Source organism: Anomaloglossus baeobatrachus, chromosome 6 (assembly GCF_048569485.1).
Source record: "Anomaloglossus baeobatrachus isolate aAnoBae1 chromosome 6, aAnoBae1.hap1, whole genome shotgun sequence".
NCBI classification, from domain to species: Eukaryota; Metazoa; Chordata; class Amphibia; order Anura; family Aromobatidae; genus Anomaloglossus; species Anomaloglossus baeobatrachus.
Window position 1 is genome coordinate 162624089 of NC_134358.1, and position 27166 is coordinate 162651254.

General features: G+C 45.3%; 1 protein-coding gene across 3 annotated transcripts in view; it reads left to right on the top strand.

Annotated features, from left to right (window-relative positions):
* The first annotated feature begins 8045 nt into the window (after positions 1 to 8045).
* The window catches only part of CABYR (calcium binding tyrosine phosphorylation regulated), a 43744-nt gene continuing 24623 nt past the window's right edge, over positions 8046 to 27166 (top strand). Inside the window, exons 1-3 of one of the 3 annotated variants that reach the window (XM_075316372.1) lie at positions 8046 to 8151; positions 13503 to 13662; positions 15476 to 15529. In XM_075316372.1, coding sequence (XP_075172487.1) covers positions 13518 to 13662; positions 15476 to 15529 — 199 coding nt within the window. In that variant the 5' untranslated portion in view covers positions 8046 to 8151; positions 13503 to 13517. Of the gene's footprint in view, positions 8152 to 10068; positions 10232 to 13502; positions 13663 to 15475; positions 15530 to 27166 lie in introns of those variants that run through there. The other 2 variants (XM_075316371.1, XM_075316373.1) reach the window with 2 other exon arrangements.

The window sequence follows — 27166 nt, forward strand, 5'->3', positions numbered from 1 at the left end:
TGGAGGGATGGATAGATGGAGGGATGGATAGATGGAGGGATGGATGGATGGAGGGATGGATGGATGGAGGGATGGATGGAGGGAGGGATGGATAGATGGAGGGATGGATAGATGAAGGGATGGATGAATGGATGGAGGGATGAATTGATGGAGGGATGGATGAATGGATAGAGAGATGGAGGGATGGATGGATGGAGGGATAGAGGGATGGATGGAGGGATGGATGGATGGATGGATGGATGGATGGAGGGATGGAGGGATGGAGGTTATCTTGTCCTCTATATTGCAGTTGAGAAACCAGAAGCAGATTATTCATCTGCAAAGATGGATGGAGGGATAGATGGAAAGAGGGAGGGATGGATGGATGGATGGATGAATGGAGGGATTGATGAATGGATAGAGGGATGAATGGAGGGATGGATGGAGGGAGGGATGTATGGAGGGAGGGATGGATGGAGGGATGGATAGATGGAGGGATGGATGGAGGGCTGAATGGATGGAGGGAGGGAGCGATGAATGGATGGATGGAGGGATGGATGGATGGAGGGATGGATGAATAGAGGGATGGATGGAGGAATGAATGGATGGAGGAATGGATGGAGGGATGGATGGAGGAGGGATGGATGGAGGGATGGATGGAGGGATGGATGGAGGGAGAGATGGATGGAGGGATGGATGGAGGGAGGGATGGAGGGAGGGAGGGATGGATGGAGGGATGGAGAGATGGATGGAGAGATGGATGGAGGGAGGGATGGATGGAGGGATGGATGGATGGAGGGATGGATGGATATATAGATATATGATAGATACAGACATGATAGATAGATAATGGATAGATAGATAGATACATGGATAGATAGATACATGGATACATAGATAGATAATAGATAGATAGACAATGGCTAGATATATACATGGATAGATAGATAGATGAATAAATAGATAATAGATAATGGTTAGATAGATAGATAATGGATAGATAGATAGATACATACATGGATAGATAGATAGATAGATAGATAGATACATACATGGATAGATAGATACATGGATACATAGATAGATAATAGATAGATAGATAATGGCTAGATAGATACATGGATAGATAGATAGATAGATAGATACATGGATAAATAGATAGATAAATAATACATAGATAATGGATAGATAGATAATGGATAGATAAATAGATAGATACATGGATAAATAGATAGATAATAGATCGATAATGGCTAGATAGATAGATAATGGATAGATAGATAGATAGATGGATAGATACATGGATACATAGATAGATGGATAGATACATGGATACATAGATAGATAATGGATAGATAGATAGTTAGATAGATAGATACATGGATAGATAGATATATAGATACATGGATAGATAGATAGATAGGTAGATAGATAGATAGATAATGGATAGATAAATAGATAGATACATGGATAAATAGATAGATAATAGATAGATAATGGCTAGATAGATAGATAATGGATAGATAGATAGATAGATGGATAGATACATGGATACATAGATAGAAAATGGATAGATAGATAGTTAGATAGATAGATACATGGATAGATAGATAGATACATGGATAGATAGATAGATACATGGATAGATAGATAGATACATGGATAGATAGATAGATAATGGATGGATAGATAGATAATGGATAGATAGATAGATAAATAGATAGATAGATAGATAGATAATGGATGGATAGATAGATAGATAATGGATAGATAGATAGATAGATAGATAATGGATAGATAGATAGATAGATAGATAGATAGATAGATAGATAGATAGATAGATAGATACTGCATCTCTTTGTAGGTGAAGGAAAGAGTCAGATTCATTTGTTCCCATAAAACTACTATAAAGAACTGAGGGGAAAAAATACAAATGTTTGTTTTTTTTTATGTTCACCACCTTGGATTAAAACCAGCAACTTTCAAACATGTGTCCAGCAGCCTCCTAGCTTTTCTAGCTGATTTAAGCTGTTGAGCCACTAGGAATGCCAATGTCAGAGTGAGAATTTTACATAAATGAACCTACAATGCAGCCGTTAACTGAACATTTGTTACAGCTCAGTTTTTTTGTGTTTTTTGTCTGTTATCTTGCTTGAAGGCAAGTTGGGGGTGCAGCCCTCCTGATACCGAGGCTGAACAATTACCTGCGTCTCACTTTTTGCTGTGTATTTAATCTGGGACCCAGCTGACCACTTTACCATTCATATTGAAGTTTTGGACATGACACAAGTCAGGTACAGAATATGTTTTTAACTTTAGTAGGTTAGGGACTGTCTCAGATGGGTACACCGTGACGAGGTGAGACAGCTTCTTACCTTTTTGCAAAAATGTATATACTAAGTACCCTGTTATTAAGCACTTGCAATTTATTTATTTATAGTCAGGGTATTTTTCCTACAATTTTTCTCCTTGGTTTTTTTCTAGTCTTGAGGCTGCAATTCACATGCTTGTAATGTTGCATGTTTATTGAACATTTGTTACAGCTCAGTTTTTTTGTGTTTTTTGTCTGTTATCTTGCTTGAAGGCAAGTTGGGGGTGCAGCCCTCCTGATACTGAGGCTGAACAATTACCTGCGTCTCACTTTTTGCTGTGTATTTAATCTGGGACCCAGCTGACCACTTTACCATTCATATTGAAGTTTTGGACATGACACAAGTCAGGTACAGAATATGTTTTTAACTTTAGTAGGTTAGGGACTGTCTCAGATGGGTACACCGTGACGAGGTGAGACAGCTTCTTACCTTTTTGCAAAAATGTATATACTAAGTACCCTGTTATTAAGCACTTGCAATTTATTTATTTATAGTCAGGGTATTTTTCCTACAATTTTTCTCCTTGGTTTTTTTCTAGTCTTGAGGCTGCAATTCACATGCTTGTAATGTTGCATGTTTATTGAACATTTGTTACAGCTCAGTTTTTTTGTGTTTTTTGTCTGTTATCTTGCTTGAAGGCAAGTTGGGGGTGCAGCCCTCCTGATACTGAGGCTGAACAATTACCTGCGTCTCACTTTTTGCTGTGTATTTAATCTGGGACCCAGCTGACCACTTTACCATTCATATTGAAGTTTTGGACATGACACAAGTCAGGTACAGAATATGTTTTTAACTTTAGTAGGTTAGGGACTGTCTCAGATGGGTACACCGTGACGAGGTGAGACAGCTTCTTACCTTTTTGCAAAAATGTATATACTAAGTACCCTGTTATTAAGCACTTGCAATTTATTTATTTATAGTCAGGGTATTTTTCCTACAATTTTTCTCCTTGGTTTTTTTCTAGTCTTGAGGCTGCAATTCACATGCTTGTAATGTTGCATGTTTATTGAACATTTGTTACAGCTCAGTTTTTTTGTGTTTTTTGTCTGTTATCTTGCTTGAAGGCAAGTTGGGGGTGCAGCCCTCCTGATACTGAGGCTGAACAATTACCTGCGTCTCACTTTTTGCTGTGTATTTAATCTGGGACCCAGCTGACCACTTTACCATTCATATTGAAGTTTTGGACATGACACAAGTCAGGTACAGAATATGTTTTTAACTTTAGTAGGTTAGGGACTGTCTCAGATGGGTACACCGTGACGAGGTGAGACAGCTTCTTACCTTTTTGCAAAAATGTATATACTAAGTACCCTGTTATTAAGCACTTGCAATTTATTTATTTATAGTCAGGGTATTTTTCCTACAATTTTTCTCCTTGGTTTTTTTCTAATGCAGCCGTTAACACAGGACACAGCTCCATTGTACACAGCAGTGTCTCTATCTCCTGTATTCTAGAGGGAGAGGAAAAGATTTTTTTTTTCTTCTAATAAAATTACTAAAAATAATTAAAAAAAATAGAATAATGTAATTTTATTACATTTTTTTTTTTAATAAAATAATAAACATCACAAATCAGCAAATAACATATTTGGTGTCCCTGTAATTGTAATGACCCGAACAACACAGTGATCAGATTATTGATGGGGATCGGTAAATGGCGGGAAAAAAAATATTATTTTTCTTTATTAAAACCCATAAAAAATGTAATAAAAATGTATTGTTGAGGCCGTGTACACATAGCGTAAATGCTGTATTTTTTCTGCAGGTGTCTGCACCACGAGCGCAATAACATTCTCCTCTGATTATTGCTTGTTTGCGGTATTTTTTACGCATTGTCCCTCTTATTTGATACGTGTTTGTTGCTGATGTGAATCCTGGAGCTTATAAAGAAAAAAACACCAAATCCGCAGAGTTCAGCGGTGTCTATAGACACCAGGGGCGGAGATTTCATGACGTCTTATCCATTTGCTTGGACAATTAGTCCTTATTCCCATGTAGTGTAAATGCTGCATTTTTTTTCTCCTGTTTTTTGCACATTTATTCTGCTGTGTTTAATTGTCCAAGCAAAGTTGATTCCATGAGAAGACGTCGCTGAATTCTGCGGTTTTGAAGCTTTTTTTCTCTCTACAGCTTTCTATGTGGAGCTTAAAAAACCCAGGAAAAAGCTTCTCAGTACAATAAAAACACTTAAAAACGCAGATTCACATCTGAACCAAAAACATATTAAATAATGGAGAAAAGGCAGAAAAAATGCAGAAAAAGTGGAAAAACCAGAGAAGATTGTTATTGTGTAGTTTGGTGCAGACAGAAACAAAAACCACAGGATTTATGCAATGTGTGAACACGGCCTTATAGGCACAAATAAGCAACATGTCATATAGTGACACATAGAAATATAAGAAAATTCTGACTGCTATGACTATTAACGAACAGTCCGGGATATCTGCTGAATGACCCTTACTGACAAATGGGTGTGGCTAGGGGCATGGGCAAAATTGCCGCGGCGCGCTGTGTACGCCGCATACTTTCTCCCTCTTTCCTTTCTTCAAAAGTTGGGAGGTATGCCTCAAATCACGCAGTCCTCTGTGTATAAAGGTTGCGCCACACTCAGTCCCCTGATCCCCCTTTCCTCAGTCCCCTGATCCCTCCACCCTCAGTCCCCTGATCCCTCCACCCTCAGTCCCCTGATCCCCCTTTCCTCAGTCCCCTGATCTCTCCACCCTCAGTCCCCTGATCCCTCCCTACTCAGTTCCCTGTCCCTCCACAAGGCCCGGACTGACCATAGGGCAATTCTGGCAAATGCCAGATGGACCGGTCCCTGTGGTGGGTCGGTGCCTGTAGTGGGCCACTGTATCTGCAGCCACCTCCACGCTCCTCAGCAGTGCGTGCATGCCGGGCACACTAAGGCTATGTGCGCACGTTGCGTAAAAACATGCAGTTACGCTGCGCTTTGTAGCGCAGCGTAACTGCATGCGTCCTGCGGCCCCTGCACAGTCTATGGAGATTGTGCAGGGGCCGTGCGCACGTGGCGTCTAAGAGCGCAGCGCTTCGGCTACTGCCGAAGCGCTGCGCAAAAAGAAGTGACATGTCACTTCTTTCCTGCGCTTTGCCGGCAGCTCCTGCTCTGTCTATGGCAGGAGCTGCAGGCAGAGCGCATGGAATCGGCGCTCACTACGGACATTTCTGCAGCGATCTAAAGCGCACATGTGCTCTTCAGATCGCTGCAGAAATTTCTGCAGGGCTTGTACGCAACGTGCGCACATAGCCTAACTGCAGCAGGAGCAGGAGGCAGCGCTGTGCTGTGCCGGCCCTGCTGTGTGACAGTGTGCCCGGCCTGCACACACTGCTGATGAGCGTGGCGGTGTCGGTGACCGCAGCTTCGTCCTTCCATTCTTATTCAAATGTATTTGTGTCTTTCAGATGTAAATACATTTGAACAGCGCGCCGGGACTGACTGGGCCCCGCCCCCGACGTGCAGCAACGTGATGAGATCAGCACCTTGCTGACGTCTTCACAGTGCTGCGGGCGCCACACAGAATACATCAGGCAGCAGTAAGCGCTCCATGGAGAAGCCAAAGAGACAGGTATAATTAATGGGGATGAGTGGGGAGGTGCTGAGGACACATAACGGGGAATATTTGTGAAGGAACACAGCTTTGTGACAGGCAGAGGAGGAGAACTGTACTACGAGGGAGGGGTGTGTGTCTGGGGAGGGGGTAGTGGAGGGTGCATTGTATTTGTGTGTGTGGGGAGGGGGGTAATTGGGGGTGCATTGTATTGTGTGTGTGGGGAGGGGGGTAATGGGGGGTGCATTGTATTGTGTGTGTGGGGAGGGGGGTAATGGGGGGTGTTTGGTATTGTGTGTGGGGGGAGGGGTAATGGGGGTGCATTGTATTGTGTGTGTGGGGGTAATGGGGGGTGCATTAAATTGTGTGTGTGGGGAGGGGGTAATGGGGGGGTGCATTGTATATATCTGTGTGGGGAGGGGGTAATGGGGGGTGCATTGTATTGTGTGTGTGTGTGTGAGGGGGAGGGGTAATGGGGGTGCATTGTATTGTAGTGAGTGAGTGTGTGTGTGTGTGTGTGTGTGTGTGTTTGTGTGTGTGTGAGTGTGTGTGGATGGGCGCAGAGTCATTAATCGAGGACTAATTAGTGTGATATCAGTGATATTAGTCCTGGACCTGTCCGCACAGGTACAATCCCCTGTAGTGACTGCAGCGCTTGTAGAGTGATTAGGACACAGGTATGTGGCGGAACAATCCACAAATCAGGGAAGCAAAGAGCAGAAAATACATCAAGGTCTACAAAAATGTGTCACATAATGCCATACATTACTCACATAGTGCCATACAGTGTCACATAGTGCCATACAGTACTCACATAATGGCATACATTACTCACATAGTGCCATACAGTGTCACATAGCGCCATACAGTGTGACAGAGTGATACAGTGTCACATAGTGCCATACAGTGTCATAGTGCCATACAGTGTCACATAGTGCCATACAGTGTCACATAGCGCCATACAGTGTCACATAGCACCATACAGTGTCATAGTGCCCTACAGTGTCACATAGCGCCATACAGTGTCACAGAGCACCATACAGTGTCATAGTGCCCTACAGTGTCACATAGCGCCATACAGTCTCACATAGCGTCATACAGTCTCACATAGCGCCATACAGTGTCACATAGCGCCATACAGTGTCACATAGCGCCATACAGTGTCACATAGCGCCATACAGTATCATAGTGCCATACAGTGTCACATAGCGCCATACAGTATCATAGTGCCATACAGTGTCACATAGCGCCATACAGTATCATAGTGCCATACAGTGTCACATAGCGCCATACAGTATCATAGTGCCATACAGTGTCACATAGCGCCATACAGTGTCACATAGCGCCATACAGTATCATAGTGCCATACAGTGTCACATAGCACCATACAGTATCATAGTGCCATACAGTGTCACATAGCGCCATACAGTATCATAGTGCCATACAGTGTCACATAGCGCCATACAGTGTCACATAGCGCCATACAGTATCATAGTGCCATACAGTGTCACATAGCGCCATACAGTATCATAGTGCCATACAGTGTCACATAGCGCCATACAGTGTCACATAGCGCCATACAGTGTCACATAGTGCCATACAGTGTGACAGAGTGATACAGTGTCACATAGTGGCATACATTGTCACATAGCGCCATACAGTGTCACATAGCGCCATACAGTATCATAGTGCCATACAGTGTCACATAGCGCCATACAGTGTGACAGAGTGATACAGTGTCACATAGTGGCATACATTGTCACATAGCGCCATACAGTAGTCACATATACAAGTGCACAAAGATATTACACATTCACCACGCAAAAAGTGGGCCTGTGCACCTCCAAATGCCAGGGCTGAATTTTAGTCCCAGTCCGGCCCTGCCCTCCACCCTCAGCCGAGTCAGCCCCCTCACCCATCCACATTCAGTCACCTGACCTCTCCACCCTCAGTTCCTTGATCCCTCCTCAGTTCCCTGATCCCTCCACCCCTGATCCTTCCACCCTCAGCACCCTGATCCCTCCACCCCTGATCGGCTCAGTTCCCTGATCCCTCCATCAGTCTCATCACCAGCAGCACACCGGCCCTGCTCCTGGAGGAGGCCCCGCCCCGCCCTGTGACGTCATCTCCTCAGTCCAGCAGCACACTGTTCCGTCATGTCCCTGGCTGTGACATCACTCCTGGTTCTAGGAGGGGGATCTGGCATTGTCTATGGGACTGTGCCGCTGGAGGAGGTAAGCCAGGCATCACTCCTGTGGCCCATGATGGGTCGGATTATCCTGCTTGTAGCTAGTGCAGCTGTCAGGCATGCAGTCACCTCTCTACTGGGCGTTTTGTGCATCCACCAAGATTTGTGCACCATAGAAACTGCCAAAATGGCACCAGACCCAGACCCTTACTATGCACTACACTTTTTTAGTCATTGTCATAGTTTTAATGGGCTATAATAAACTTTAAGGGACTGTTCACACAGAGTGATAATTTGTGGATCTTGAAGCAGATTCACCACAAAATTCACACCATAAGCTCCGTGTGGTCACAACCAAGAGGTGGGCTGTGAATAAAGAAGCGAGGACCTAGGAGAGATCCCCGATCAGTGATCCGTGGGGGCGGCACACCCACCGCTAACCTGACGTGACACACACCGCAGTGCCGGGCATCAGCCACTAAGCATCTGTCGGGACGCACCAATCACGAGATGCAGTTTTGGATGACTGCATTTATTTTACCATATAATGTACAGGGAAATAGCTACAAACTGTAAAGTGCAGTGTTGACAAAAAAATTAAAAAAGTGTAATTTCAAAATAGCTTTACTTTTATTTGCTATGTGCACTATACAGTAAAACTAACTTAACAACATAATTCTCCCGGGCAGCACGATTATGTAAATATCAAACATGCACAGTTTTGGGGGTTTTTTTATGTGGTGTAAAAAAAAAAGACAAACGAAAATTTATAAAGGAAAAAAAACAAAACTTTCTTGTCTCGCTTTTTTTTTTTTTTTTTTAACTTTTGGGATATTGGGCTGTATGAGGGTTTTTGCGCACTGAGGTGACGTTTTTACTGGTACCATCTTGGGGTTGCAGTGATGTGTTGATCGCCTCTTATTGCATTCAGCCATTTGTTACCGATCAGGTAATTTATTGTATAGTTTGATAGATCGGACTCTTACGAGCGCAGAGCTACCACATATTTGTTTTTTTTTTCATTTTTATCTTTAATGGGGCAAAAGGGGGGTGATTTGAAGTTTTGTGGAGGTGCTTTTTTTTTTTATTACTGTATTTAATAGTCCCCGTAGCGGACTGGAAGCTGCAATTGTCTGATCTCTTGCGCTATACATAGCAGTACATCAGCTATACGGGAATATATGCAGACAGCGCGTGGAAATCTCCGTCCGGCGACCTTGAGCAGTCAATCATAAGAAAAAAAGGGGGAAGAGAGAATAGGATCCAGCTCAGTAAAAAAAAAAAAATAACATATTTGTACTAGATTATTAAAAATATATATAAATGTCCAAGTCATAAAAGAAAAGGAGAAAAAAAAAATCACGTGAACTTTACGCGTTTCGGACTAAGAGGAGGCCTTCTTCATAGGTATACTAAATAATGGTTTCCAACCAATATATACCCATATCCTCCTCCAGAAATCAGGTCACAGGGATCCATACTTCTGACTCAACAATCAAACATTCATATATCTAGAATCTCAAAATATGGTAGATTCATCAAATCATCATCTTCATTTATACCCGGGGGAAGAGCATTCAGCTTTAACATCCAATACAATTCTCCCATGAAGAGTTTCCCATTCTATTTCCTTTCCTCTTGGGTTTATTAACCCATTCAATCACCTTCAAAGAGGACCCTATAGCTTCAGGGCATTCATGAAAGTGTGTAGATGGCCCCGATGATGAGCGGGTTATTGTTAATGAGTGGTAAAATGTTCCGCTATTCTTCTTTTAACCACACGGGTTGTGCAACCTATATAATATTTTGGCATATTGTACGGCTAGCCATAGACTGAGGGGTGATGCAATTTTCTACACTATTTTCTGATCTCCTACTCATGCAGTCTATAGCGGACCCACAGCAGCCAATCACAGTACGGCTTTGAAAGCTGCTCTGTGATTGGTTACTGGGGGCGACAAAGGCAGTTTGTCTGTTATGACAGTTTTCCATAATCTCCATCTTGGATCATAGCTCCTAATAGCAGAAGCTGCCGGTGACCTGAGATCCCATCTTCTCACATGTGTCACATGAAAAAGTAACAGATCGTTTGGACCTTAAAATTAAGGAAAAAGGCAGCAGCACGGGTAACGTCTCAACCTCACCTTAAAGGCGCCTGTAAACATCTATGGTGTCTCTATATTTATTACTGCTAAGACTCGGGTTACATCCGCACCACAGCCGCCATCACAGGTTCTGTCATATTGTTTTCTGGTAAAATGATGACTCCGTGATGGAATATAATGGGCCACCGAATTTTCTTATGACACTGATACGGATGTGAACACAGCCCAAGACGTCTTAGTGAAGCTGCAGTCACCTACAACAGTTATATTAGACACTAAGGATCACATATGTCCGACACTTGCCAACTCAATTGTTCCCTTGTGACTTTGCCCAGCCATAGTCGTCTTACTGCTAAGTGATGGAATAGAGGGGGTGCCATGTTAAAGATCGACATTTGCATCCCCCCACTCGACATTTATTAAAGGGAACCTGTCATGTCCGATAGTTTTCTTAATCATTAGGAAGGTGTTCGGCCGCAGTACTGAGAGAAAATTAAACGGAACCTGTCACGCAAAAACATGCTATTACCCTGCAGATATGGGATTAATCTGCAGGTTAATAGCATTCTGAACCTACACATTAAACCCCGCTGCTGGGAGGAAATTAACATTACTCCTCCCGGCAGTGTTCAGGTTTACGTCATGGAGGTAGCGCTGACGCAGATTCAGTCACCGCTCTGTGTATGGAAAGCGGTGTCTGTAGTTGCACCCCCCTCCTCTCCCCCTGCACTGATTGACAGCAGAGTATAATGATGAGCTGCTTATTTTTATTATTATTACACTATTAATAGCTTTTTCCACGTGACAAGTTCCCTTTGACTTTATTTCTCGCGGGAGCCGCCAGCTTTCAGTACTGTAGGTGTGCCGGCTATACTGTTCGCGGCAGTCGTGAGCACGCATCAGCCCTTTGATTGACAGCTCTTCAGCAGCGCATCACTGAAGAGTTTTTTCAGTATTTGAAGCGGCTCAGCTACAAAAACTGCCTGAAAAGTTCCTCCAAAACACTTGAAATAGCCTGCCTATCCATGTCTATTGTAAGCCCACTTTACTGGTCATTTCTTCCGCCTTTTGAGCTTTTTTCATTTTCTTTGCATCAGCTTTTGAAAAATGACTGGTGGTGAAAAAAACAAGTGCATGTCACCGATTGGAGCAGCTCCACATGTAATCCACTCCAAACTAGGCACTGTCCAATCAGAGAGTTGCAAAAAAAAAATTGAGCTAATCCAAAATGCTTAAAAAATGCATCAAGAAAATTAAATGTCTTTGATTGCCTCAAAAATACTCTGAGTGCACGTTCCCAAAAGGAAGATATTTTTTTCAGGCAGCTGTGCTCCGAAACCCACCGAAAAACCCACTTAAACATGCTAAAAGGAATTAACATGAATGCACAGCAGTATCAAAATGACTTGCTGTGCTGTGCATATGTGCCGCCCCCGTGGAAGCAGCCGAGCTGCTCGGATCCGGTTTCGCTGTGTCTCGAGGGTCTCTGGACCTGGGGGTCGTACGGCCACTCAAACGAAAGGTGGTATTTACAGGGGAGTTGATATGTAGTTCATGACGCCACTCGTGGTGTACGGTAATTTGGGGAGTACCACTGCTGCCGTTGGGAGTACCCAGGGGTGATGAAGTGGGGCAGCAAGGTGTCATAGCCTTCCACGGGTAAGGGGATGCCCCGGGACTCAGTGAGGGGTACCATGGGGTGCAAGGGTCACTCTCATACTCACTCAGTTTATAAGCAGACACTGACAACCAGGTAAACCAAGTCTCTGGGTACCGCCGCCGCTGAGGGGAGCTCGTCCAGGTCCCGTCCCCAATAGTGTTGCCTGGTGATCCATGACCTGCCTCCTGGCACTACGTTTGACTTCAGCTTGGTGGCCCGGTAGTATGGAACTAGCCGGTCCCCACTCCCTACTATGGCCAAGTATGGGAGCTTGCTCTCAGGGCTCACGCTTGGGATTTTCTGGACCGTTTTGGATTGGAAAGTCCTATCCCCCTCATCGCGCTAATGCCCCAATTCTGGAGCGGGTGGAAACAGATCATAAAGGCTCCGTTCTCCTCAGTTGAATTGTCGGGTTGCCTGAAGCTACTCCCCGACCTAGGGTCCGTGTACCCCGTCGTGCCTTCGGTCCCGGCCTAGTGATAGTGCTAGGCTGTCGGCTGTCCACCTCAGAATAATAATAATTATTCTGGTGGTGTTACATACTGGTGTACTCAGGCCCTGATTTGGACCTTATCTTGTTGGTTACTGTTTCATGTATGGACATTCCATCACTCCACTAGCCCAGGGGGTATACTATTGATATCTTTTGGTTACTTATATGCCCCCCACTCGGGATATAGTAATACTACTTTCTTACCAGTTTTAGTTAAGGGGTAGTCTGTCTCCCTCCCTGGGACCTTTTTCTCTCTCTGTCTCATCTAATTGGATTTTAACTATGTATGTCTAACTACTAATTGTCATCACATGTGATTTTTGATATTTGCACTTTTTGGAATAATAAAAACTGTATACTTTTTCACAACTGTGGTACAGTAGTTTTACTTAAAAAAAACATGATAAATACCCCTTCTTGTCCACAAGTTTTTATACAATGCAGAAAATTGCATGATGATGATTTACCCTTATAGTAATAATACGATATAATCCAAAAAGAAGAATATTTTTTTATGGCAGGAATCATAGTAAGATTGATTTGATATATTGAATTGTTATATGATATCACCCACTGCGATGTTATATGGTACCTAGTTGGTTTTTCCTTGCCCTCCATCACACACGGTGATGTTATATGATACCCAGTTAGTTTTCTTTTGCCCTCATAGCACTGGATAGTATCACCCACTGCGATGTTATATGATACCCAGTTGGTTTTCCCTTGCCCTCCATCACACACGGCGACGTTATATGATACTCAGTTGGTTTTTCCTTGCCCTCTATCACACACGGTGACATTATATGTTACCCAGTTGGTTTTTCCTTGCCCTCCATCACACACGGCAACTTTATATGATGCCCAGTTGGTTTTCCCTTGTCCTCCATCACACACTGCAATGTTATATGATACCCAGTTGGTTTTCCCTTGTCCTCCATCACACACTGCAATGTTATATGGTACCCAGTTGGTTTTCCCTTGCCCTCATACCATTTCATAGCATTACACACTGCAACGTTATTTGGGAGATCCATCTTCCAGATCACTGTCCATACTGTAGCTGTGAAAAGCTTTATTATATGGTTACATGTGTATATATAGCTTGTGTTCAGATTTTGCTCTTTTCTCCCCTCTTTCAGTGGCTGTAAAGAAATATGTCTGGAAAACAAAGACTCATAGTGCCATATGGTCTAAAAACACTGCTGGAGGGCCTGAGCCGAGCTGTCGTGATCACCCAACCCAAAGACATTGTCCAATTTGCCTCACACTATTTCGTGCAACTACTACAATACAAACAAGGTAACTCTAGGCTTACATGAGTAGTCTGGGTTTTGTGGCTATGTATGGCTGATTTAAAGGGTTTGACCCATGTTCTCAGTCAGGACAGGAAGCACTGCTCCCCAGCCTCTGGGCTTCCTGGAACACACTGCTCCCCAGCCTCTGGGCTTCCTGGAACACACTGCTCCCCAGCCTCTGGGCTTCCTGGAACACACTGCTCCCCAGCCTCTGGGCTTCCTGGAACACACTGCTCCCCATCCTCTGGGCTTCCTGGAACACACTGCTCCCCAACCTCTGGGCTTCCTGGAACACACTGCTCCCCAACCTCTGGGCTTCCTGCCGGCTTTGGAGTGGCACACATGATTGATGGACATGATTGCGCTTATGGCCCTAACAGTGCACTCTCCGATGCTGCTATGTGAAGTAGCGATGCCTCATATTGTAGAGGTATTGAAGCCGGGATCAGGCACTAATACTGTTCTCCACCTGGCCAGCTTCAGAGTAGCACTAACAATCTCTATTGGAAGAGCTTGTGTGACTGCTCATGCCCAGCCAAAGTGCAGTAATGGTCGGTAACCTAGGCAATGAGCCATAAACTATAACATTAACATTCACTCCATTCTTGAGGTCAGAAAGGTTTTTTAATAATACGTAAATTTCAAACGTGCACTTTTCAATTTTACCAATCAACAAACGTGGGAGTAACCCTTTAAGGCCAGGTCAGTTTTGCAGAACCTAATAGGGGAAATGTATTAATGAACTAAAATCAAATTCCTGACAGTAAAAAGGTGTGATTTATGGCACACTATTACGGTCGTCGAGGGGCAGCGAGCATCCGGGAGTGGACCCACTGAGTCGTACACCGTACTCCCCTTCAGGAGCTAACTAGTAGCGAACCCCTATACAGGGATTGTCTGTCACAGCTCCAGGGGCCCCAAATGCACGACTTGCCAGGAACCAGTGGGGCTCGGCTCTTACAGACTGGTAAAGTCTCTTAATGTCCGGCGCTGGTGTGCGCGGATATGGCAGCACGGAGGAGGTGGCTCAGACGTGGCAGCACGGAGGAGGTGTCTCAGACGTGGCAGCATGGAGGAGGTGGCTTAGACATGGCAGCAAGGAGGAGGTGGCTCAGACGTGGCAGCACGGAAAAGGTGGCCCAGACGTGGCAGCACGGAGGAGGTGGCTCAGACGTGGCAGCATGGAGAATCGAGGCTCAGACATAGCAGCACAGAGGGTGGTGGCTCAGACATGGCAAAACAGAGGTGGTGGTTGTGAGCAGGCTCTAGGACATGACACAAGTTAGGAACACGAGACTGCTACTAGGGCGCAATAAGCAGAACTAGACACAGTAGTGTAATGTGACCTGAGAACTAGAAACGCACTAACTAGTAGGCAACATTGCTCAGGCGCCTCCCATAAGGGGAGGCAGACTAAATATCTTTGGGGTAATGGGTCACCTCAGGAGACCCTTCCGGGTAATGTGACGCTGGCCCTTTCAGAGAGGGGGCGTAGCCGTGCACACCCTACGGGCACTCACAGAAGGCCTACACATGACCTGGAAGCAGGAGGAGGCCGCAGCAGACCCCAGGGCAGGAGAGGAGCATGTAGAACTGTCCGGCAGGTGAGGAGAGTGGCGCCCCCTCCGAGGCCTGAGAGCGGGGGCGTGTGAGGGTGTCATGCTAGGACCAGGACTGGGCGCTACACATACAAATTATCTGTCCCATATTTTACAAAAAAATTCTTGTTTTTCATTGCTCTCTTCAACTTTAAAAAGTGGACGGACTTTAGTGGAAAGGGATGGGATGTAATTAGAGAATTTGTGTTTTAATTCTAGAAAACCCTTCAATGGACTTTAAGGACCTTGTTGAAGAATTTCAGCGCAGACAAGGTAATTATACTCCTACATACTGTACTCAGCTGTATAAAGAGAAGCATTGATTGAATGTTTTAATGGGAATTTGTCATGTGAAAAAAAGGTCTTAATCTACAGATATGGGGTTAATCTACAGTTTAAAGGGAACCTGTCATCAGAAATTTTGCTTTAAACCTAATAGTTTCCCCCTCTGCAACTCGTGGGCTGCATTCTAGCAAGGTTCCTGTACTTTTTGTGGCCCCTTTTAAACCAAATTAAATACTTTATAAACTTGTACCTTTTTGCTATGTAAATTTTGTAAATCGTCCATGGGGGCGGGCTCTCTGCTGACCGTTGCTGTTCCTCCAGCAGATTTACGCCGCCCCCCAACGCTGAATTTCATATCTCAGGACGCCGCCCCTGGGCGCCCGTGGTCCCGCGCATGCGCTGTGCGACTGTAGCGGGACTGTGCACTGTGTGCACGGGTGACCGCTGGTGACGTTTTGCGCAGGCACGAGGTTATGGGCGGCGCTGTGAGTGTCATCAGCAAGTGCCGCCCATAACCTCGTGACCGCACTTTCCCCTCTTCCTCCAGCGTTCTGCGCAAGCGCTTGCTGGCCAGATGACCCGACGTCACCTCTTTCCCATCTTGCCCTGCTGCAGGGTAAGATGGGAAGGAGGTGACGTTGGGTCATTTGGCCGGCGAGCGCTTGCGCAGAACGCTGGAGGCAGTGGGGGAAAGCGCATCCACGAGATTATGGGCGGGCACTTGCAATGCAATCACAGCGCTGCCCATAATCTCGTGCTTGTGACACACGCCACCAGCGATCCTGGCGTGGGCGGCACCTCGGGCGCAGTGGGCGGCGTCCTGATGGATGAAATGGAGCGTGGGGGGACGGCATCAATGTGCTGGAGGAACAGCAACGGTCAGCAGAGAGCCCGCCCCCATGGACGATTTACAAAATTTACATAGCAAAAGATACAAGGTTATAAAGTATTTAATTTGGTTTAAAAGGGGCCACAAAAAGTACAGGAACCTTGGTAGAATGCAGCCCAGGAGCTGTAGAGGGGGAAACTTTTAGGTTTCAAGCTAAATTTCTGATGACCGGTTCCCTTTAATATCTCTGACTGGCGCCCGCGCTTAGAGCCCCAATGACGGGAGGAAATTAACTTTATTCCTCCCAACAGAGTTTGGTTTCCAGACATAGGTGTGGTGCTGGCGGAATTTCAATCATTACTCAGTGTATAGTGAGCGGCAGCTGTAATTGCGCCCTTATCACTGACTGACTGCATGCAGAGTGGTTTGTCAGTCAGTTGGGGGGGGGCATGGTTACAGCCCTATACATTGATTGAGCTCTGAACCTGCGGCGGCATCAGCCCTATGACTGGAAGCTACCAGGATGAATAAAGTTCTTTTCCTCCCGGCGGCGGGGCTCTAAGTGTGGGAACCAGCCAGGTTAAAAACGCTATTAACACTAGAAGTCCCAGAGAGGGGTCATGTAACATTTCTACCATTAAAACCCTATGGAGCTCGAAATTCCTGGCTCTTCTAGTGTTAAACTGTAGAGTAACCCCATATTTGCAGGTTATTAGCGTTTATTCACATGACAGGTTCCCTTTAAACTACAGTAGAGGCATGTCATTGGTCATTAAAAATGTTATATTAACGTTTAACCCCTTAATGACTGAGCAGTTTTTTGTTTTATTTTGTGAAGGTCACTTTTTACATTTTCACACTATAAGTCTATGAGACTCAGAATGAGGGTAGAGGGCCTTGTTCTGAGGCCTCATTCACATCTCAGTATATGTTCATCAGTGTATGTATGCCAAAACCACGAGTGGAATAGAGAAAAACTATCACTGAAAGACTGAAACCTGTTCTGGGTTTTGGAGACACCGCTGGTTTAGGCATACAAACACTGGTCAACAATACTGATGTGTGAATTAGGCCTTAAGGGTACTTTACATGCTGCGAGAGCGCAAGCGATTGTACCCACCCTCGTCGGTTGTGCGACACGGGCAAATTGCTGCCCGTGCCGCACAACCTTCGCTTACCCCCGTCACACGCACTTACCTGCCCTGTGACGTCGCTCTGGCCGGCGATCCGCCTCCTTTCTAAGGGGGCGGTTTGTGCGGCGTCATAGCGACGTCACACGGCAGGCGTCCAATAGAAGCAGAGGTGAGCAGGACGTAACATCCCGCCCACCTCCTTCCTTTTGCATTGCCGGTGGACGCAGGTAAGGAGATGTTCGTCGCTCCTGCGGTGTCACACATAGCGATGTGTGGTGCCGCAGGAACGAGGAACAACATCGCTAATAAGCAGAGAACGATTTTTAGTTTCAGGACGACCTCTCCGCGGCAAACGATTTTGACCGCTTTTGCGATCTTTTAAGGTTGCTCGTACTTGTCACACACTGCGATATCGTTAATGAAGCTGAATGTACGTCACAAACACCGTGACCCCGACGATAATTCATTAACGATATCGCAGCGTGTAAAGCCCGCTTAAGTCTCATAGACTTAAAGGGAACCTGTTATCAGAAATTTGGCTTTCAACCTAAATGTTTCCCCCTCTGCAGCTCGTGGGCTGCATTCTGGTAAAGTTTCTATACTTTTTGTGCCCCCTTTTAAACCAAAATAAATACTTTATAAAGCTGTACCTTTCGGTTTGAAAATCTTGTAAATTATCCATGGGGGCGGGTTGTGTGGTGTCCGTTGCTGTATCTTACGCCGTCCCCCATGCTCCAAATCATCCCTCAGGACACCGCCCACAGCGCCCGAGGTCCCATGCACGCCGGGACACCTAGTGACGTGGTCGCAGGCATGAGGTTATGGGCGGCGCTGTGATTGCATCGCAAGTGCCCGCCCATACTCTCGTGCCCGCCCTTTCCCCACTGCCTCCAGCGTTCTGCGCCGGCCCGACGTCACCTCCTTCCCATCGTACCCTGCAGCAGGAAATAGATGGGAGGAGCGGAGCAGCACAGCACAGGAGAAGCGGAGGATCTGAGCGATGTACAGAGGGGAGAGCGCGCCCACGAGAGTATGGGCGGGCACTTGCGATGCAATCACAGCGCCGCCCATACTCTCGTGCCTGCGACCACATTACCAGGTGTCCTGGCGTGCACGGGACCTCGGGCGCAGTGGGCGGCGTCCTGAGGGATGATTTGAAGCGTGGGGGGACGGCGTAAGATACAGCAACGGACGCCACACGGCCCGCCCCCATGGATAATTTACAAGATTTTCAAACCGAAAGGTACAGTTTTATAAAGTATTTATTTTGGTTTAAAAGGGGGCACAAAAAGTATAGAAACCTTTCTAGAATGCAGCCCATGAGCTGCAGAGGGGGAAACATTTAGGTTGAAAGCCAAATGTCTGATGACAGGTTCCCTTTAAATTGAGAAAGTAACTGCTGCTCCACATAGAAGATACCGTCAGTGTACAAATGCGATCACGTCGGCACTACTCAAAACAGCTGAAGACAGCAACCAGCCTGTATGCTGTCATTACACATACACATAGTTACATAGGTTGAAAAAAGACCTAGGTCCATCTAGTCCAACCTTCCTCCACCAATTCTACATTTTGTCACTAAGTCATTTATAACAGACAATGTTGTGAGTACTGAGGAAATCATCCAGCCCTTTTTTAAAAGCTGTTGTAGTATCTGCCATTACTACCTCTTGTGGTAGGGCATTCCACAGTCTGATTGCTCTAACTGTAAAGAACCCTTTCCTATTTAGCTGTTGGAATCGCTTTTCTTCCACTCGCAGTGAGTGCCCCCTGGTCCTTAGTACTGTCTTTGGAAGGAATAAGTCATGTGCCAGTCCTTTATATTGACCACACATGTATTTATACATAAAAATGAGATCTCCTCTGAGACGTCTTTTTTCTAAGCTAAACATATCTAACTTTTTCACCCTCTCATCATATGGGAGGCCTTCCATTCCTTGTAGTAGTCTAGTTGCCCGCCTTTGAACTGACTCTAACTTCTGAATGTCCTTTTTAAAATGTGGATATCCTACATAGTTCGGTGTCATCAGCAAAGACTGACACTTTACTATCAATCCCATTCACAAGGTCACATGATTGCTAACAAAGAGAAAGAGAAAAAAAAACCCAGATCACTCTTTAAGGGAATCTGTCACCAGGTTTTTGTCAGCTAATCTGAGAGCAGCATAATATAGAGACAGAAACCGTGATTCCAGTTGTGTCCTTTACTGATCTGCTTGCTGTAGGTTTGATAATCTCCTGATAAAACAGATTTTATCACTTGAGGTTTAGCAAACATGCTACTATGTACTCGTCCATATTCCTTAGCTTGACTTCACCCCGCCCCCACCACTGATTGGTAATTTTCTGCTTATGCACAGTGTACAGAGAAAGCTGCCAATCAGTGCCATACAGAGCTCAACTATCAGACAACTACTAGATCTTATCAACACTGCAGCAAGCAGACCAATAAGTGATATATCATATCACTGGAATTCGGGTTTCTGCTCTACATCATGCTGCTCGAAAATGGAGCAGCAAAATTTGGTGACAAATTGCCTTTAACCCTTTCCCAATATATGATGTAACTGTATGTCATTATGCAGGAACATAAGATGTTCCCACATGCTGGGAGTTTGGCTTAAGTGATAGCGGCGCTCCGGCTGTCACAGCCAAGGACATTGCTATCACTGCCCCTGACTGTTTAACCCTCTGAATGCAGCGATCAATAGCAATCGCAGAATTCGCTGTAATCATACTGACCTGAAGAATAAAGTCTTTTTATCACCTATACCACAAGGTAAATGGCGTAAAAGAAAAAATAAAGCAATTCTTGAATTCCTGTTTATTTGTTCATTCTGCCTCACAAACATCCCACAGCCCAGTAAGGCTCAACTCACATTTATCCTGCCCTCTACGCTGAGTGCTTACACTGAGGTTTACATTTAGATCTCTGAAATACATTATTCACATAAAAATGCTCAATTGAACATTCCCTATCATGAGGCTGAGGGAGTGATTGTGGACTCTGATCCGGCGGTGTTCATCTTTTTAAGTTTGCAAGAAAACTCAGCCAGCCACAGTTTTGTGCACTTGTGAAAAGACAGACACCACTGAAAAGAGACCAGATGGGGTCCAGAGTAACTCTGCCTGCCTCATTAGTGAGTGGATCCATCAGGGGTTTTATCTCAATTATGTATTTGGAGATTTAGATGGAAACCCTGATGTAGGTGCTCAATGTAGACCACAGGATGAATGTGAACTAATGTTATGTACCCCAAAATGCTACCAATAAAAGCTGCAACTCACAAAAAGCAAGTGCTCACTCAGGTTCGTCATCTTTAACAGAAATATAGGGGTTTCCACATTACTGGTAGCACAAAAGCCCCGGAAATGCGCTATGGCTCCCTCCAAAAGAAATCCAGTGACATTGGTGCTTCCAAATGCCTAAACCGCAGTTAGTGTCCACATATTTGGCATTGCTGTAGTGAGGAAGCCCGCTTAATTTACTGTTAGGTGACTGCATAAACACAAGCTGGGCACAATGTATGGGCACTACAATGTATTAGGCATTAGAATGATATATTTGCATTTTCACTCTGCTATGTCCACTGCGTACTCATTTCTGGAAATCACCCATTGACCCCAGTCAAAATTGTCACTACACAAGTAGATGAATTCCCTGTGGTGTGTAAATTGCAATAAGGAGTCACTTGAGGGAGGTTTCTGCTGTTCTGGAACATAGGGGCTCTGCAAACTTAGGCGGGCTTTGCACACTACGACATCGCAGCCCGATGCTGCGATGCCGAGTGCGATAGTGCCCGCCCCCGTCGCAGCAGCGATATGTGGTGATAGCTGGCGTAGCGAAAGTTATCGCTACGCCAGCTTTACACACACACTCACCTGCCGTGCGACGTCCCTGTGGCCGGCGACCCGCCTCCTTGTTAAGGGGGCGGGTCGTGCGGCGTCACTGCGACGTCACACGGCAGGCGGCCAATCAGAGCGGAGGGGCGGAGATGAGCAGGATGTCAACATCCTGCCCACCTCCTTCCTTCCGCATATCCTACGGAAGCCGCAGTGAGGCCGGTAGGAGACGTTCCTCGCTCCTGCGACTTCACACACAGCGATGTGTGCAGCCGCAGGAGCGAGGAACAACATCGGACCGTCGCGTCAGCGTAATCATGGATTACGCCGACGCTGCACCGATGATACGATTACGACGCTTTTGCGCTCGTTAATCGTATCATCCAGCCTTTACACACTGCGATGTCGCATGCGATGCCGGAAGTGCGTCATTTTCAATTTGACCCCACCGACATCGCACCTGCGATGTCGCAGTGTGCAAAGTGCCCCTGTCTGCAATCTATTGTATTCTGCGCCACAAAAGTGAGATAACCCTTCTTCCCCTGTGAGGCCAAGCAGTACTGCACAGCTACTTACTTCTGGTGTATTGCCACATTTAGAAGAAACTATAACAGATTAGAGGCCCTTTTTATCTATTTTCTCTTGTGAAAATAAAAAATCTGGGGCCAAAACAGTATGTTAGTTATTAACATGGAATTATTTTTTCTTCACCACCCAACGGTATACAATTCTGTGACACACCTGTGGTGTCAACATGCACATAGCATCACTATATGTATTCACTTAGTGGTGCAGTTTGTAAAATGGGGTCACTCATAGAGGTTTTGCTGTCCTGGCACAGGGGTTCTCTCAATGTGACATGGCACCCGCAAACCATTCCAGTAAAATCTGCACTCCAGTATAGCACACCTTTCTTCCTGAGCTTTCTACTGTGGCTGAAAAGTACTTTCCGGTCACATATGGGTTGTTAGCGTTCTCAGGAGAAATTGTGTAGCAAATTATGTGCTCCACTATCTCCTATTAGCCCTTTTGAAAAGTAAAAACTTGAGGCTAAAACAACATTTAAGTGGTAAAAATGTCATTATTTTTTTCTTTAATGCCCAATATTATAAAATTTTGTGGCACAGCTGTGGTGTCAATTTGCTCACTGCACCACTAGATGAAGTTGTTAAAGTTCATAAAATAGGGTCACTTATGGGGGTGTAAAGGCTGCTTTACACGCAGCGACATCACTAGCGATGTTGCTCGTGAAAGCACCCGCCCCCGTCGTTTGTGCGTCACGGGCAAATCGCTGCCCGTGGCGCACAATATCACTAGTACCCGTCACACATACTTACCTGCCTAACGACGTCGCTTTGGCCGATGAACTGCCTCTTTTCTAAGCTCAGCAGCAGAGCGCGGTAACGTCAACACTGCGCGCCTGCTGTGAGGTCAGAGCGACAGCAGTGGATGAGCTGAGGAGACTGGAGCAGCGGGGGAATGAGGAAAAGTGAGTATGTATTAATCACTGTGGCCTGACAACTATGGGGGCTATATACTCCATGAGGATGCCTAATGCTATCTGGGTCTGCACTGTGCTATATATGTACTGTATACTACACGAGGGTGCTATAGGAGGGATGCATAATGTTATATGGGGGTTGCATATTGCTATATGGGGGTTGCATAGTGCCATATGGGGGTTGCATAGTGCCGTATGGGGGCTGTATAGTGCCATATGGGGGCTGCATAGTGCAATATGGAGGCTGCATAATGCAATATGGGGCCTGCATAGTGCAATATGTTGCTGCATAATACTACATGGGGGCTACATAATACTATATAGAGGACTATAGGGGCTTCATAACACTATATGGAGGAATATGGGGGCTGCATACTACTATACCCCAGAGTTGTATGTCCCCTCCACCCCGGTGCTGTATACCCCCTCAGAGCTTTATCTCCCCCCACCGCAGTGCTGTATACCCCCGAGAGTTGTGTGTCACCCCCTCACCCCAGAGCTGTATACCCCCAGAGCCGCATGTCACGCCCACCTCAGAACTGTTTGTCTTCCCCACCCCAGAGCCACTGCCCCCTCTAGAGCTGTATGCCCCACTCTGGAGCTGTATGCCCCCATTGCTGAATACCCCTTTTCTCAGTAATATGTATGCCCCCCAGTAATGTGTACAGTTAGGTCCAGAAATATTTGGACAGTGACACAATTTTCGCGAGTTGGGCTCTGCATGCCACCACATTGGATTTGAAATGAAACCTCTACAACAGAATTCAAGTGCAGATTGTAACGTTTAATTTGAAGGTTTGAACAAAAATATCTGATAGAAATTGTAGGAATTGTACACATTTCTTTACAAACACTCCACATTTTAGGAGGTCAAAAGTAATTGGACAAATAAACCAAACCCAAACAAAATATTTTTATTTTCAATATTTTGTTGCGAATCCTTTGGAGGCAATCACTGCCTTAAGTCTGGAACCCATGGACATCACCAAACGCTGGGTTTCCTCCTTCTTAATGCTTTGCCAGGCCTTTACAGCCGCAGCCTTCAGGTCTTGCTTGTTTGTGGGTCTTTCCGTCTTAAGTCTAGATTTGAGCAAGTGAAATGCATGCTCAATTGGGTTAAGATCTGGTGATTGACTTGGCCATTGCAGAATGTTCCACTTTTTTGCACTCATGAACTCCTGGGTAGCTTTGGCTGTATGCTTGGGGTCATTGTCCATCTGTACTATGAAGCGCCGTCCGATCAACTTTGCGGCATTTGGCTGAATCTGGGCTGAAAGTATATCCCGGTACACTTCAGAATTCATCCGGCTACTCTTGTCTGTTGTTATGTCATCAATAAACACAAGTGACCCAGTGCCATTGAAAGCCATGCATGCCCATGCCATCACGTTGCCTCCACCATGTTTTACAGAGGATGTGGTGTGCCTTGGATCATGAGCCGTTCCCTTTCTTCTCCAAACTTTTTTCTTCCCATCATTCTGGTACAGGTTGATCTTTGTCTCATCTGTCCAAAGAATACTTTTCCAGAACTGAGCTGGCTTCATGAGGTGTTTTTCAGCAAATTTAACTCTGGCCTGTCTATTTTTGGAATTGATGAATGGTTTGCATCTAGATGTGAACCCTTTGTATTTACTTTCATGTAGTCTTCTCTTTACTGTTGACTTAGAGACAGATACACCTACTTCACTGAGAGTGTTCTGGACTTCAGTTGATGTTGTGAACGGGTTCTTCTTCACCAAAGAAAGTATGCGGCGATCATCCACCACTGTTGTCATCCGTGGACGCCCAGGCCTTTTTGAGTTCCCAAGCTCACCAGTCAATTCCTTTTTTCTCAGAATGTACCCGACTGTTGATTTTGCTACTCCAAGCATGTCTGCTATCTCTCTGATGGATTTTTTCTTTTTTTTCAGCCTCAGGATGTTCTGCTTCACCTCAATTGAGAGTTCCTTAGACCGCATGTTGTCTGGTCACAGCAACAGCTTCCAAATGCAAAACCACACACCTGTAATCAACCCCAGACCTTTTAACTACTTCATTGATTACAGGTTAACGAGGGAGACGCCTTCAGAGTTAATTGCAGCCCTTAGAGTCCCTTGTCCAATTACTTTTGGTCCCTTGAAAAAGAGGAGGCTATGCATTACAGAGCTATGATTCCTAAACCCTTTCTCCGATTTGGATGTGAAAACTCTCATATTGCAGCTGGGAGTGTGCACTTTCAGCCCATATTATATATATAATTGTATTTCTGAACATGTTTTTGTAAACAGCTAAAATAACAAAACTTGTGTCACTGTCCAAATATTTCTGGACCTAACTGTATGTTCCCAGCCTCTCTTGTGATGTGTATATATAACTGTGTCAGTGTGCTCTATGTGCGGCCATGTCTGTTAGTGACGGACACCAATCAGCGTGGCACAGACACATGTCCAGGAGGAGCTGGATGGAGACAAGTGAGGGATGTGAATGAGGCTGTTGCCGGCTTCCCAATATTAGAAATATCTCTAATGTGTCTGTGTGTGCGTGTATGATGTGTATCTATGTATGTCAGTGTATATGACTGTGTCTAGATTTATGTCTTATTTATATGTGTTTTTGTGAATATCTCTTTAAATATGTATGTGTACGTATGCATGTATGTGTATGTATCTGTGCATATCTATGTATGCCTGTATGTATCTGTGCATGTCTATGTGTGGATGTGGTCCACTGAGACTCTTTCGCCCAGGGCACACAAAAACCTGGAGCCAGGGCCAGCTGTTCAGATATTGATTTTATCTTGTGCTGCAACCTGGCCGCAGCTATGGGGACAAACAAGTCTATGGCATGCGATGTGAGAACATGGGATGCAATATGCTAATGACCCTTGGCTCCTGCTCTGCTGCGAGTGTGAGCCGAATGTCATTATACTGTGTTCCGATCCTGTGATCGGATCACAACTACGGAGAAGAGAGAAGGACTAATCTCCCCATCTCCTCCATTATGAGCTGATGCGATTATCACACTGCACTCCGGTGTCATCCGAGTGCAGTGCGATGTTTCACTCGCACCCATAGACTTGTATGGGTGCAAGTGAATACAGATCAGATTACACCCGCAGCATGCTGTGATTGTTTTCTTAGTCCGATTAGGGCTGAGGAAAATATCGCAGATGGGAAAAGCCCCATAGAGTAACATGGGTCAGAGTGGAATGCAATTTTTACTCGCCGTGTGTCCTAGGCTTTAATGGAATGCTGCCGAGATTAATCACTACTCTTCCCAGAGTTAGACAACTTAGGAGAGCAGTCCAGTGTTATTAAGCATTACAATGATTGTCTGATACACATGTATATCTTATATATATATATATGTATGTTCAAAAGGGTTGTCAACTACTTGGCCTGGGGAGGTATAAAAAAATCAGTACTTACCTCCTTGACCAGCACTGCCCCTCTACACTCACAACTTTTACCTTTACTGGTGTCCTGGCATCAGCATCCGGCTGGGGCATCATTTGCCAATGCACCGATCAGCTGCAATTACAGCTGCAGGTGTTTTTGGTGTATGTCTCTACGAGTTTCGAACATCTAGAGGCTGGAAATTTTGCCCATTCTTCTATGCAAAATAGCTCTAGCTCAGGTCTCTTTCACACGTCCGTGCATATAACGCACATGTGTGACGGTCCGTGGGGCAGGTCAGTATGTTTGTCCTTGTCTCAGTGTGTGTGTTCTCTGTGTGCTGAACATGTGCTATTTGTGTGACAGCCGGATAGCACACAGACAGCATGAACTTGTATGCTTACCTGTCTCTGGCACTGCTGTTACTTCCGGGTTCAGAGAAACTGTGGAAAAAAAGCGCACATAGGGTCTTATCCGATGATAAAGCAGATATAAGGCAATAGGACAGGTGCTCACCTGTTGTAGTTGTGACAGGCACAACTCCTTGCAAGGCAGAAGCAAATAAATACAATGATGTGGTAAGCTGGTATTCATTTGCTTCTGCCTTGCAAGGAGTTGTGCCTGTCACAACTACAACAGGTGAGTACCTGTCCTATTGCCTTATATCTGCTTCAGACCTTTGAAAATAAAGAAAATAATTTATTACAACACTTGGAATTGTGGTTTTTAGCGCAGCATCAAACCCGATTCTTTTACCCTACCTGTGTTACTTCCGGGTTCGCTGTCCGTGCAGTAAATATGCATGAGCATAATGAGCGGGCTCAGAAGCAATAATTTAATGGGTCTATGTGTGTCCATGTCTCCAGTATGTGTGGAAACAGACAGAACACGTACCAGAAACACAAATGTGTGAAGGAGGGATCAGTGAGATTGGATGGAGATTTC